General features: G+C 39.3%; 1 protein-coding gene across 2 annotated transcripts; it reads left to right on the top strand.

Annotated features, from left to right (window-relative positions):
- The first annotated feature begins 2,397 nt into the window (after nt 1-2,397).
- On the top strand, nt 2,398-11,380 carry LOC109484933. Of its 2 annotated transcripts, XM_019788292.1 has the most exons (7): nt 2,398-2,511; nt 6,184-6,234; nt 7,017-7,088; nt 8,394-8,465; nt 9,040-9,180; nt 9,541-9,579; nt 10,225-11,380. In XM_019788292.1, the coding sequence occupies exons 2-7, from the start codon at nt 6,184-6,186 to the stop codon at nt 10,297-10,299; spliced, it is 450 nt and encodes a 149-aa protein (XP_019643851.1). In that variant the 5' UTR covers nt 2,398-2,511; the 3' UTR covers nt 10,300-11,380. The 2 variants fall into 2 exon arrangements, with proteins under 2 accessions (XP_019643851.1, XP_019643852.1); XM_019788293.1 differs by lacking the exon at nt 8,394-8,465.
- The last annotated feature ends 3,298 nt before the right edge of the window (nt 11,381-14,678 follow it).

Here is a 14,678-nt window from a genome sequence, read left to right as displayed (position 1 = left end):
ATTTATGTACGCACTACAGCACAATAATCAAAGGTGTTACAAAAGCGAAAGCGGTCTCGGCTGGCCTCAGAAGCGGCTGAAATGACCTTACATGTGCATGCAGCTAGATCTATATGGAACAGAGCTAACGTTACCTTTCCTTTGAATATATTCGAGCGCCCCATCCGATGTGTGGAGGCAAGGCTTCGGCTACCCCCACCCCAAATGTAGCTAGCCGCGTGCTGAGGTCTGATCCAGCGCTAGCCCTGAGGAGCCTGGTCCCAAAGCAATGTGTGCCCTTCGCAAGGCCTTTTTTCTTGACAGTTTTAGTATGTCAGTTGTCTCCGAAAACAGAGGGACAAATTTCATAGACGCTTTTCTTTTTCTGGCTTAAGAGAGAGAACAAAGCTTTATTGCACAACAGAGCATACATGCATTTTTCTTTTATTTACTGAAACACATGAAAGAAAAGACAAGACTGCGATGGCGATACACTCAGTTTAACACTCAGTTTAACACTTGTATAAGCACGTGCACCGCCATCGATCGAACAGAAAATGATTAATCAACAAAGATATAATACTACATAAAAATACCACAGATGTACACAAACAAACAATACAGAGCAGGCATGTTTGGGGCAAATTAGATATAACTTAACTAAATACGCTGTGCCATCCCCCATCATTCATCATTCAGCTGTTCAAGTTAGCAAGAGGATTGGAGGGGGTACCGGTCCAGCTTGCTTTCTTCACAAGACGCGCCGGAGGTCCAGCGTCCGGCGCCCGGCCTACTGTCTCTCCGGACAATGCCGGAAAGAGGCAGATTTCACAGTGTACTTTTTAAGTTCCTGTGTTTCTAACTTGCGCGGAGGCAGCCATTTTATACTATATATGAAGCGATGTTTTAGCTTGATGACTGGAAATTTACACGGAAACCTAGTTTTTTTTAGTGAAAACGGAGACATTTAAAAATCAATAACTTTGAACAAAAAGGTAACCAGGACTGCACTGCACAGGACTGGATTTTTCACCAACCCTACAAAGCATCCTGGATGCTAAAGTTATGCTTAACGTTAGATTTAAAAAAATGGTTTGGTCTAAATTCGTTTTTCTTTTAATAAAATAACACGTAATTCGGGCGCCGCCATACGATCGCCCAATATAAACTTAAATATGTTGTCTTCGTATTTTTCGAAAACGTCAGTGGTCGGGGACAGGAATGCACGAGATAAGAATCATTAAGCTGAGAAACTACCAATGTGTAAACTGAGGGTTATTATTTATTAAAATTTCGTTACTATCAACGGGGGTGCCCTAATTCCGACCTATCCCTAATTCCTTACTAGTTTGCTTTACTCAGTGTTGCGGCGTTATGCATGGGAGCATGTGTCTATAAATATAACAACAAGAATAGACAATTTTTTTGTGTTCGGCTATTAGTAATCTCACAAAGTTTGTGTTAGTTCGTACGCTCCGACAACAGACGAGTGAAAATCTGTTTGAATTCGACGCTAGCTTGTTCGCGGGTTGACGAGCGTGTCAAAAATGCAGGTTTTGCTTTTCAAACAGCTGCTTTGGAGCAAGTGGCTGTAATCGTAAAAAGAGGACTTGTTTGGGACAGAAAAACAGTTGTAGATTGTTTTAGTCATAATTTGTGTGTTATAATTTCTAAACTCTCTTCTCAGATCGACCTGTGTTGGTCGGAATTAGGGCACCCCTAGCCCTATTGCGGTAAGGCCAAAAACCTGTTTCGTGAACCATTACTCTTGGATGCAAGGCGCTACACTGAAGTAATAATCATTGGTTTATTTCAAACACAAACACAAATCACAATACAGCTCCATCACTAGGCAGCCACAAGGCTGAATTGCGTGAATAAAAGCTTTAGACAGTGAAATAAAATCCTGATCATCATTCCGTGTTGTAAAAACAGTCATTAAATCATATTAAAATGTGCTGAAGTGAAATACACAGCTGTGCAGCTTTAATCGTTGTGATATTTATCTGTCAATATTATATCTCATGTTGCGCGGGTTTTTGGTCAGATAAACTATTACCAAATGTATGTACGTTTGCATGGAACATAGCAGGATCTCCACATGGAACAAACTTAGATTTTAGAAAACGCTGGAGCCGCAGTGTTTTTTAGCCGTCGCACCAATAGTTATATTTGACATTATTATCAAACCAAATAGATCGAACCGTCTCCAGACTATTTCTTAGGGGGTATGGGTGCGCCGGGGTACAAATAGGATGGTACCCGGGCTAAAATTGATACTGTTAAGCTTCCTGAATCAATTTCCAGTATCACCATGGTACTTTTGACGCTACCCGCTATTTTACCGGAAATAGCAGAGCATTGTGGGTATGGTGGGTCATAATTTGACGTCATAATTTGACGCCACGGTCCCGCACAGGCCCCGTATCCGCAAGCGCTCCGTACCGTAGCCGCGCTACCAGTTTAGATTGAGCAGTTGTCGTCTCTGCCAGTACTCTCTTTGCTTTTCATCGCGTGCAACAGTGACACAAGGTATTTTACTCGTTATTGGCATACTTATTTTCCTCGGAGACAGTTACTGAGGAGGTGATTTTGGCACAAGTCCTGCACTAATACTATTACTAGTGGATGGGCCCGGTTGTTTTGTTTTTGTTGTGAATGTTGCGAAAAGTTACCTTTAAAGTTCAGCACTTTGATTAAATCACGTTACATACGAATGATGCCAAGTACTAAGGAACTGCCACATCGTAATGGCATCACAATGCAAGTGTAAAATAACAAAATGTCCAGAGGCTAGGGACATCCGAGAAGGGGCCTGGCCGTGCGGCATTTTTGTTCCATCGTCCGTTGTTTACACACCCACGACAAGCCCCCCATGTAGATCGTTCGGTTTGGCCTTTTTTTCCTTGCTGAAAGGACTTGTACTTCAAGTCATTTTATGAACCTATATACCTGAAAGACGACCGATAGTAGTATAAACCGTAACGTTACTTATTAAATGTCTCGATCACCTAAGGCAAAAACCCCTAGGGACGGGCAGCGGACCTAGGGGGTTTGCGCAATCACTATCAGCGCGCGGCAGAGGGGGGTTCCGCATGTGGTGCATAGCGAGGCAAATACACAAATTAATAAAGTTTAACGCCCTCCTTTCTCAGCACTGGAGCACCAGAGCTGAAGTGGCACTCAGCACTGGAAATCCAGAGCTGAGACTTTCTCAACACTGGAATTCCAGTGCTGAGGCGGCTTCAGCCCTGGAATAGAGCCGTTCTGTGCCATCCAGAGCTGAGAAAGCTGGAAACCGAGTGCTGAGGCCATCGTCACTGAGGCATTGATGAGCTGTGAGTTATGATTATACTTAAAACTGAAAAGTCTCTAATTCTGTCACACTACATTTTCTGAACAACAGGCGCCGCTCGATCAATCATTTTCGTCTCCAACGTCGCTGTTTTTAGGGAAAATGAACGAAAATAATCACAAAGGTGCTATTTTAGTTTCTTGTAATTGACGTTTCCAAAACCACATGCAGTTGCTTGGGTACCAGAGTAAGGTTTAATAACGTTAACGGGGGGTGCCCTAATTCCGACCTATCCCTAATTCCGTACTAGTTAGAAAAATCCTTGTTGTGGCGTTATGCATGGGAGCACGTGCCTAAAAATAACCACAAGAATGGACAAAGTGTCTGTGTTGATAACGGTTATCTCACAAAGTTTGTTTTAGTTCGTACGCGCCGACAACAGACGAGTGAAAAATCTGTTTAAGTTCGACGCTTGTTCGGGGGTTGACGAGCGTGTCAAAAATGCAGGTTTTGCTTTTGAAACAGCCGCTTTGGAGCAAGTTGCGTAATCGTAAAAAGAGGACTTGTTTGGGACAGAAAAACAGTTGTAGATTGTTTAAGTCATAATTTGTGTATCATAATTTCTAAACTCTCTTCTCAGATCGACCTGTGTTAAACACTAGGTCGGAATTAGGGCACCCCTATTGCGATAGAACGTTCTACTGGCAAAATGACCAAAAACCTCCCGTACGTTTCGTGAACCATTACGCTTGGGTGCAAGGCGCTACACTGAAGTGAAATACACAGCTGTGCAGCTATAATCGTTGTGATCTTTATCTGTCAATATTATAGCTCATCTTGCGCGAGTTTTTGGTCAGATAAAGTTCAAACTATTAACAAAGGTATGTGCGTTTGCATGGAACATAGGTCGGAATTAGGACCCCTCCCATTAATAGTTTAATTTTAGTGGCAGGAATACAAGTGATTCGGCACTGATTTCCTACCTCTCAGCACTGGGACAATCCAGTGCCGGGAAAGACGTCAGCACTGGTTCGAGGAGCGTTCCAGTGCTGAATTCTTCCCCAGCGCTGGTAAATCCAGTGCGAAGGGCGTTACTTTTGTATATGAGCACTCGGTTCCAGTGCTGACGGCGGTTTCAGCACTGGGGGCCCAGTGCTGAGCGACCTTTGAACTGGCGCTGCCACGCGTTCAGCACTGGAGTGCTGAGAGTTCAGCACTGGAAACCGAGAGCTGAGACAATGTTCAGCTATGGAACAGAGCCGTTCAGCTCTAGAAATCCAGTGCTGAACTTTTTTCAGGTATACCAGTATTGTTGCCAGACGTTTTTTTGTGCTCGCAGCTAAAACACACGGTTCCCTTTGTTTAATTTCGGCATGTAATTTCATGCTTGTCTGCAGGCATGTCCGTGATGATACACAAGTTTTTATTTTTACGGTAGCTGTGTTCGTGGTCAATGTAATATTTCAGTTGCACCCCTACAATGATTGGAATGGCCGACAAAAACCTGTTGTTTTGAATAGTGTTTGTGGGGAGGGGGGTCGTTTTGCTCAAGCAGATGCTAGGGTGGGTCAGTGATTGAAACCAGCTAGTCATGCGCCTCCCATTGTTTATGTATCGCTGATTTTATATATGTGTTTGCAGCAAAAAAATATGGTTGTGTCCGGTGTATTTTTTTGTAATTGGGCACGCGGTGTGCCATTATGTCCGTGATGGTGCATATAATTTTTCTTTACCGTAGCAGTTTTCATATACAATGTAGAAGTAAATGCAATTTAATTTCAGAAACACCCCTATTTTTATAGCTTAAGTAGCTATATGTGATAGGCGAGGTTCTGAAAGTGGTTGCTGTGTATAAATCATTTGCGAGTATATGTCGGGATTGTGACTTTATATGGTTTGCACCTTCTAGGATACCTTGTCAAATAAATAATACTAGTATGTAGCAATTGAAACTTTGATGACTTTGTTCATCTGTTTAGATTGTCATGTTGTTGATCATTGTGTACATGTATTTACAAAATATAAAACTTCACGGAGAATTGAGTATGGACACTTGTTTCTATTCACATACATGTATTTATGGGTTCACCACACCACTTCGTGTGTGGTGAAACCATATTGCTTTTTCTGATGTTTCTTCTTCTTCTCCTCCTCCTTCTCCTCCTGCCATTTTTTAAATGGATTCAGCTTCTTCATTTTAGGGCCCAAGGTCCTGAAATTTGGTATGGAGGTACAGTGGGCAAATACCCCTAGGCGTTTTTAAATTATTGTGATACAGGCTTTTAGAATGGTTTTATTTGAGTTTTTTGGCTGTGTTATAGCAAATGTATTACTGTGTTAGTGTGCCTTGTTTACCACGTTTGGGCATGAGTCATCACAATGGAATGCAGGGCATCAACCAATAGGCATGCAGCTTTCCTCTATACTTCTTGCTGATTGGCTGTTGGGATTTAACTTGATTAACACCTGCACAGAAGCATTTCCATACTCACAGTATGTCTGTATTCAAGTGTTTTGGTAGGTATTTCAAGCTTTCCTGCTCCAGCATTGGAATGCCGGGCATGGACGTTTTTTTTTTATTTTGAAAATCAACAGTTTGCATTATGCAATTAAAAATCCTAACCAATAAAGTAGGGAATAGCTATCCAACTGTTGTTTTAGTTGTATTTTACTTCATATTATAGTTATATCAATGTAAATCATTGTTTTCCCTTGTGTTTCCCATTCTTTCACTGCCATGTCGTAAAATGTGGTGAATCCATCGCTGTATTTGCTCCAAAGCAAATATTGGCCTTTCTAGTTCTATTTCTATCTACCTATTTTAAGAGATCTGATATGGAACGACTGCTCGGACAGGAGCTACAAAAGCTCGGACAGGAGCTACAAAAATATGTTTGCTTTTGTTTCAGATGTCGGACGTTTCACCCAGTGAAGAGAAAATAAAGAACATCTGTATTGAGGTAAGGTATTGTTAAAACAAGAAAATTAGATGTCAGAAAATAAATTGCAAAACTGTGTTATCATTTATACAACTACGTGAAGGTTAAAAAAAAAAGGTATAAGCTATGCCAAAAAACAGTTACTCCAACTTGATATGATTTTGGAAACGGTCAGACGTTTCAGGTAGCATCCACTACCTTTTGTCAGTGACACTAAAAGACCAGAGGAGAAATGCAGGTTTATAAGCACATACTATTGATATAGTCAATGCAAATAAGTGAAGAAAAAAAATTTAAAGTTAGGCGTGTCAAGATGATCGCCGTGCATCATTTTTTTCTGTTGCGCATCTAAGAGGTGCCACAAGTGCGTCATGACACTCATCAGGCAGTCTGCGTCATGGCCCAGCAGCGTGTAAACAGACCTGTGTCGCGCGCAGCCCTTTACTGTGTAAATTTCTCCTTTCCCGCTCTAGCCCGAACCCACACTCATCCGTTTGTATCTGTTCTGATTATCAGCACATGTCAAGTTCTCCTTGCTGTTTCTTTGGATTTTTGGTACTGATTGTTTGCTATTTATGATAAAGCTTGGCGGATGTAAACAGCAGTAACTCACTCAGGAGCAGCGCCAAAATGCGATGTTTTATTGGGTTGCGGAATTGCGATAGAATTCGGAGTAAAATGGAAACGTACAGAAAGAAGGAGGCATTCGGGCAAATTGCTAAAAGCATGAAGCAGGAAGTTTAAATATGTGCTATCTGCATGCATATATGTTTGTCTAACTTCAATTGTCTTGTTTTTCATAGACCGAAATTCTGGAGAGGGCTTTGCTGTATCAGGCACAGCATGCTGTAGCCAGTGAAGAAAGACTCAATGGGGTATGTAGTAATATTGCCTATTGATTAAATTGTAGATTAAATTGGCAGTCTCACAAGATTAATATTTGTGACGTAATATTATATTATTATAAATATACATTTACTATAATAGGCATTTTATTATGAACCTACAAAGCCGGCTCCCCTATGTTTTTATAAAGTTATTACCTTCGCCAAGAAGGTTATGTTTTCAGTAGTGTTTGTCTGTTTGTCCGTCTGTCCGTCTGTCTGTGAACAGCATAACTCAAGAAGATTAATATGCATTGTCATGAAACTTGGTATGTGGGTAGGTCTTCATGAGAGCTAGAAATGATTAGATTTTGGGCCCCCTGGCGGCTTTCCTAGGTACTGCAGCAGAACTTCCGGTTTTGATATCTCATGATCTGGACATGCTAGGGTGACGAATTTTGAATGACAGATAACTCTTGGGCTAGGGAAGAAGTGACATGAGTTTGAGTTCCCTAGCGGCTTGCTCTGGAACTGCAGGAGCATTTGTTGAAAAAATTTCGAAGGAGGATAACTCAAGAACTGGTTGACGGATTGTCACGATTTTTGGTATGCAGGTAGCTGAAGTGATGCTTGACATAATCAGATGGCAATTATGCAAATCAGGAGCAAATTTGCATAATTAATGAGGACATTCTATAAATCTGCTTTGTTCAATAATAGTACTATGAAACACTTGTGACATGTAACTGAGAACGGTAAAACATCTGAGGATATAGATTATGCAAATGAAGACCTAATTTGCATAATTAATGGTTTTTTTTTATAATTTCATAGTTGTAACTTCTGGAAATTTCGTACTTACCACATTTGGAAGTTAAGTGAAGGTGAACATTAATAAACATAATTTATGCAAATCATGACCTCCTTTGCATAATTTATGAGGAAGTGCTATAATAGCCTTTTTGTTAAGATAAGACTGTCATTGGGTGGAGAATATGATCAACTGATATCATCCATGCAAATGAGGCTCTTATTTACAAAGCCAATGATTAAAATTGTATAATTCGTCAACCGCAAGGGTTAACATCATTTGGCGAAGGTATGAGATCGTGGAACTCTTGTTGTGAGTGTTTTTAAAAATACTACCCCATTGAAAGAAATTACACAACACATGTACACATAAGGTACTAGTTACAGAAGATATTATTAAATAAATGTGTTATCATCTTAATCTGTGGCATTCCTTAGCAGAGTCATTGATATGTATGAGATATTTGCACAAAGTTGAATATACATTTGCCATGTGCCTTTTTAGATGTGAGCACTTATCAACAAATCTGATTTGTTTTCTAATAGTTTAAGAAAGCCAATGATGCGGTAAAGCTGCTGAGAAAAAATATCACTGATTCAGAAGCTCTCCATAAAGAGGTGAGCACACTTTGTATGAAAATTGTTGAAAACCTTATCCTTACTGGATTATGTATGACAATTTGTGCTTTAATTTTGTCTCATACATGTAGCACCACTGTAGCTATTATTTCTGTGTTGTGTTTCAGAGAGAAAGTCTTTTGCAAATACATGTCATGTAATGATTAGACTTCATAGTGTCAGTTGCAGCATTGAATCTTGACTCCTGCTGTGGAATGTCACAGACATCAGATCATAGATGGCATGTCCTAGCTTTCTTATCAATCACACAGAAGAGCTTGTGCATTTAATAAGAAACCATTTGTTTCATTGAGTGCATTTATTATGTACGGTCATTATGTGTAATAATTATTATTGAGTCCTCCATCTACCAAAATATAGACATACTGGTAACCAACAAAGAAACTAATTGGCAAGCAACCAAAGGTTGGTAAAAATAAAGATCAAAGCATGGAGAATGTTATAATTATATTATACAATGTAGCTTTCCAAGTAAACTTTAATTTAGTATGAAACTAAGTAATTGAACGATGCTTAGTTTATTGTCATGTGTCATGTATATCAATTATTTTAGGTACTTGATGAGATGGAGGCTGCTCTAGGGAGGAAGGATGAGGAGACTCAGGCTTTAATAAGGAGGAAGGATTGTGAGTCTCAGGCTGCTCTAGGGAGGAAGGATGAGGAGTTGAGGATAATGAGGGAGTACGTGGAAGGGGTAAGTTTTAATGTATAATATATAATATGATATACTTTTTAAGCTTTTGAGTTTAGTTCTCTCTATATGAACTACATGTTTGTGCAATATTGTCACTTGAAAATAACTAGTCTCAGATCATCTATAAGCATAAAGATAAAAAAATCATGTATCTTGAAGTTGAAGTTAAAAGACACATTTAGCAACCTGATTATTGGCTGAACATGGAAATAACTGATGTCATAATCATATTCGTGTTATTATGTTTTTATTGTGACAGATAGCATCAATACTGAAAATCATGTTTTGAAGTACATGTGTCTTGAGATATCATCCACGCTCTTCTAAAGTTGAAGTCAAATATGTTTTTTCTTTAATCAGATTAAGAAGGAGAGGGATGCAGCACTGAAACAACGTGATGTAAGTCTATCACTTTGACATTGACATTGGTATCATACTACTGTGTTCTACGATTGCTTGTCATTAATCTTTGATGCAATGATGAGTAGGTGCATGTATAGAATATTTTTCTACTGAATTGAAGATGGGGTTGATCAGATTTTGAAGTGCATTCAGTCAGATTGCCAAACACACAATGTAGATGACGATACTTTTCATGAAGTAAGGAATTGTGTAACATGAAAGTCAATACACAAAATCAATTTTGACGGAAGTATGAAAATGTCAAAAATTTAAAATGTCAACCTGTAGGAAGTTTTACAGGGTTACAGAAATTCACAGTGTGCATGTAATTATAAATCTCTAGATCTATAAAAAATGTATACAATAGCTTGTATTTGGGTAGACGGAAACTACCTTAGGCAGTGCCCACGGTACAAGAATTCTTTCAGGTTAGACTGAGGCTCACACAAGCAAGTGTACGCCCATTTTGATTTGAAATATGACTGCCCGCCAATGGTTTTCTTCTTACCCAAACATGATTGTCATGTACATGCCCCAAGTCCCACTATCACACAACCTTTTGTCTCTTGATGTATGTTCGAAAGAACTGTTACCCTTCTTCTATCCCTTGTGTTATTGAAAAGCCTCTTTTGTTTCTTCCAGGCCCTCAACAAGAACTTGATGGCCCACATCGACCGCATAGGTCCTCTGCTGCGCAAGGGTAGAAATGCCGACTAGACTCTATATGCCTCTGACCAGAATGGATAATAGAAATTGTTTAACAATTCCAATAATCAGTTATAGTGAGACGCACTTCTCCATGCTGTAGTACCCCTTGTTGTAACTCATCTAAAACCTATCTGATGATTCATCAAAGAAAATGGAAACTTCAGACAGACCTTTCCAGATGCAAGCAGCAATTTTTATTATCCATTCATCCCTGAGAGGCATCTGAGATACTGGCCAATAACTGATCAAACATTCTTCCTTTAAGTGCACATGACACCAAAATATGACCTTAGCTGATTGTAATTGACATAACTAGTATAACTTGGCTAACACATGGCAGACACATCTACAATAAATATGCACGGTTTTCCTGTTACATTCCAAATTCTAATGCCCTGCCTTGGAGTCAGCACAAGCCAGTACTGGCAGGTGATTTGCATCTCTACATTTTATTTTTGAATGTCTGTATTTTTTCCTGAGCTAATGTCACCCAGTGATGGTTATAAGATGTGCATAAGGGTGTACCTAAATGGGGACGGTATGGGGAAGGGTACCCACTTGTCCCTGTTCTTTGAAGTCAAGCGGGGAGACTATGATGCCCTACTGCCCTGGCCCTTCAGACAGATGAAATGGGTATAAGATGTGTGCTCGAGTGTACCTAAATGGGGACGGTATGGGGAAGGGTACCCACATGTCCCTGTTCTTTTTAGTCATGCGGGGAGACTATGATGCCCTACTGCCCTGGTCCTTCAGACAGATGAAATCATTATAAGATGTGTGCTAGAGTGTACCTGAACGGAGACAGTATTGGGAAGGGTACCCACATGTCCCTGTCCTTTGTAGTCATGCGGGGAGACTATGATGCCCTACTGCCCTGGTCCTTCAGACAGATGAAATCATTATAAGATGTGTGCTAGAGTGTACCTGAACGGGGACGGTATGGGGAAGGGTACCCACTTGTCCCTGTTCTTTGTAGTCATGCGGGGAGACTATGATGCCCTTCTGCCCTGGTCCTTCAGACAGATGAAATGGGTATAAGATGTGTGCTCGAGTGTACCTGAATGGGGATGGTATGGGGAAGGGTACCCACATGTCCATTTGTAAGTCATATGACTATGATGCCCTGCTGCCCTGGCCCTTCAGACAGACGGTAACATGAACAAATGCTGCTGGATCAGGATCAGGGCAGATGGCACCTGTCAGACATGTTCTAGCCTGATCCGACCAGCAGCCCCATGAGCGACATGAACAATGCCTCAGGCTGCCCGCTGTTTGTATCTTAGGCTGTGGCGTTTGTATCTCAAGTTAGCATTGAGATATCAGACCTGGTTGGGCCATAAACGTATTGAAGGAAGATGACCTCAAAACTATAGTCTTGTATTATTAGGCTACTGATTCTTCTATTGACTGATATGATGGTATAAAATCACCCAACAGTTATACCAGTACTGGCCAGTGCTGGCAGGCAATTTGCATCTCTACATTTTATTTTTTAATAGAGAATTGCCTGGTAGAGAATTTTTCATTTCTGTAATATTTTTTTCTATCATTCCATGCTGTATACACGTATTGTACTTAGTATTTATTAGCTGTTGTGTACTGTGTTAGTAAGCCACTCTGGCTTAGTAGATGTATGTGATGTTTCTTGAAAAGACCCCAACTTCTCTGGTATCTTCATTTTTTTACCCATAAGACCATGTTGATTTGATTATATGGATGACATCCGCGCACGCATGAAAAGTTTTCAACCACACTGTAAATCGTACCAAACAGTTGCAAAATGAGTAAAAATGATATCAATGTCATAGATTGCCAAAATCAAATGAAAAAAGATAAAATCTTTTTTATTCAGTTTTGGGGTTCCCAGAAGATGTCATCCATATAATCAAATTAACACGGCCTAATGAGCCAGTTATGGTTATATCTTTTATACCAGGGTTGTGGGCTGTAGTTGTAAAAATGGCAGCTATCGAAATGGAAAGCAAAATGAATGAGAAAAAACATGCTTTGATGAACTGTTAAAAGAGAACATTATGTTTGAATGTTCGACAAACAAGTTTGGACTTCCTTGAGTTCCCCAACCTTAGCATTAAATTCAGTTTGTCTAGCTAGTAACTAGTAAGTTACAGCCCCATATAGATATTCTCTAAGAATTTTTCTTACACGTTCCTTTAATTAGGCTGATGTAATTTCTCCTGTGATACATCAAATATGGTGTAGCCTTACAAAAGATTTTCAATGATATCATGTGTAAGTGCCTTCAGGTTTGTGAAGAGTACAGCTCATGTACAGAAAGAGATGTGTGAGATAGAGAAAAAGGTTTTCAAAGCGGATGATGGCAACATCCCATGTGAAGGGACCAAGATGACATTATTTGCAGCCTTTTACATTGAATGTAAATTGATGAGTTAGACTGATCATGAAAAGGTCTCCATCATGCTTTTGGAGCAGATTGATTGTTTAAGTCGGGAACTCACTGCTGCAAATAATGCTAGATTATATCCTAATATATATTATGTATACATATATGCAAGAGGGCTTAGAAGAAAGATTTGTACATGAGCTGGCCTCATGGAGGAGACACGAGATTGGTATAAAGTAGGATTTTACATGAATGAATAAGCATGAAGATTTTGGAGTTGGGGATGGAATTTCAACTACTATATATATATAGACAATCACATTCCATTAATGGCAGGTCCGGTGTTGATAAAACATTGTGTTTTTAAATATATTGTGAAAAGTTGGTAAGATCAAAGTATAAGAGACTAATATTTCTATCAAGCTGTATATGTGCCTTAAAAAGGAATGATTGTATGATATATACTATTGATTGGTATACTTGCCAAAAACATGTTGATTTTTTCATGACTGACAAACCTTTTGCTGTCTATTGTTTGTCTATAAATTCTGAGTAAAACTCAAACTGTATTTATATACATTGTATACTTTTCTGTCTTCAGGCCACACCAATTTGATTTGTTGGTTGATGTCAGATTCCATTTGAGGATATAATAGGATGCCTGGACCTGTTTTTTTTCTTTCGCCCTGTCCCATTATTTTTTCCAGAAAAAATCCGAGAACCAACAAATTAAATTGGTATGGACTTTAATAGTTGTATTGCTACCAGGGCTTTCCAACTCTGAATCTTTGTCCATCCTTGATTGAGGAAAACTGATGGACAAATCTTAACCCCCTGAAGGGCTATTTTCTGCATCATCTTCATTCTGTGGACGTTTTGTGCGACTGGTACATGCTGCCCTGGTGAAAGTGTCATGAATGTTAGATTTTTGTCAGGAGGAGGACAGGATGATAGAAAATTTGATCAGAAAATCTGAGCAGCAAAATTACATCCAGGGATGGAAAGACAAACCCTGGAGAGAGCCCTGGCAGTTACATGAAATATTCCGTGGTTGCTTTGTGAATTTCACAACGTCTTGGTCTGTGCATGTTGTTGCAGATTCCAGGGTGTTCCTCTTTAAATTTGGTGTGAATTATTTCATGGTTATAACATTGTATACTGTTAATTGGCAGCTTTTGTTTTGTTTGTTTTGAAACACAGTATCTACGTAAAAGAGAAAATGGAATAAAATTGTTTGCAGTGTGAATTGAAGTAGTACTGCTGTATACATATGGCTTGGTTTTAAACTATACCTAGGCATATAGTTGGGTAATCGTCCAAATGGTTTTCACATTATTTATTGTAGAAATGATACAGCAAACTAAAGAGTCTTGTACATCCTAAGTGGATCCTAAGCTAGAAGGCTCTTGATTTACTAATAAACAACACTAGCGCTTCCACACCCAGGCTGATATTGCCTTTCATAGGACACCAAAAAGTCAGACCCACTCTGGTGAGATTTTGACATGACACCAAACTGATTTATTATATACAGCTGAGTGCAATTGAGTTCAAAGAACTCAGTCCATATACTAGCTGTTAGAATTGCCCAACAAATATACACTATAAATCATTAGCAGGATCTCCTTGATAACATCCAAATGTGAAACTCCTGATCTTGTTTCCTCACATTTGTAGCCAGCATAAGTTCATAACGCCTTTACGGATTGTGATTATATGTGGTACGTTGGTAGGTCTTAGGAAGACCTACCAACTCAAATTATGCAAATTAGGACTTAATTTGCATAGTTAAGGAGTAAATTCTATAATTACAGTGTTTTGTATAATAGTACTTTTATACGTGTTATGTTAGAAAATCTAAAAGTAATCTATGGCAGAAGGAACATCAAAAGATACCAATTTTGCAAATGATGACCTAATTTGCATAATTATTGTGAAAATTCTGTGATTCCTTATTGGTGACTGATGGGAATCTTATACCTTGTGACATGTGTAAGTTACTTGAAGTTTAACATAACTGCATATA

The sequence above is a fragment of the Branchiostoma belcheri genome, unplaced genomic scaffold, assembly GCF_001625305.1.
Source record: "Branchiostoma belcheri isolate BF01 breed outbred unplaced genomic scaffold, Haploidv18h27 scaffold71, whole genome shotgun sequence".
Lineage (NCBI taxonomy): Eukaryota > Metazoa > Chordata > Leptocardii > Amphioxiformes > Branchiostomatidae > Branchiostoma > Branchiostoma belcheri.
This window is presented reverse-complemented; position numbering and strand designations above follow the sequence as displayed.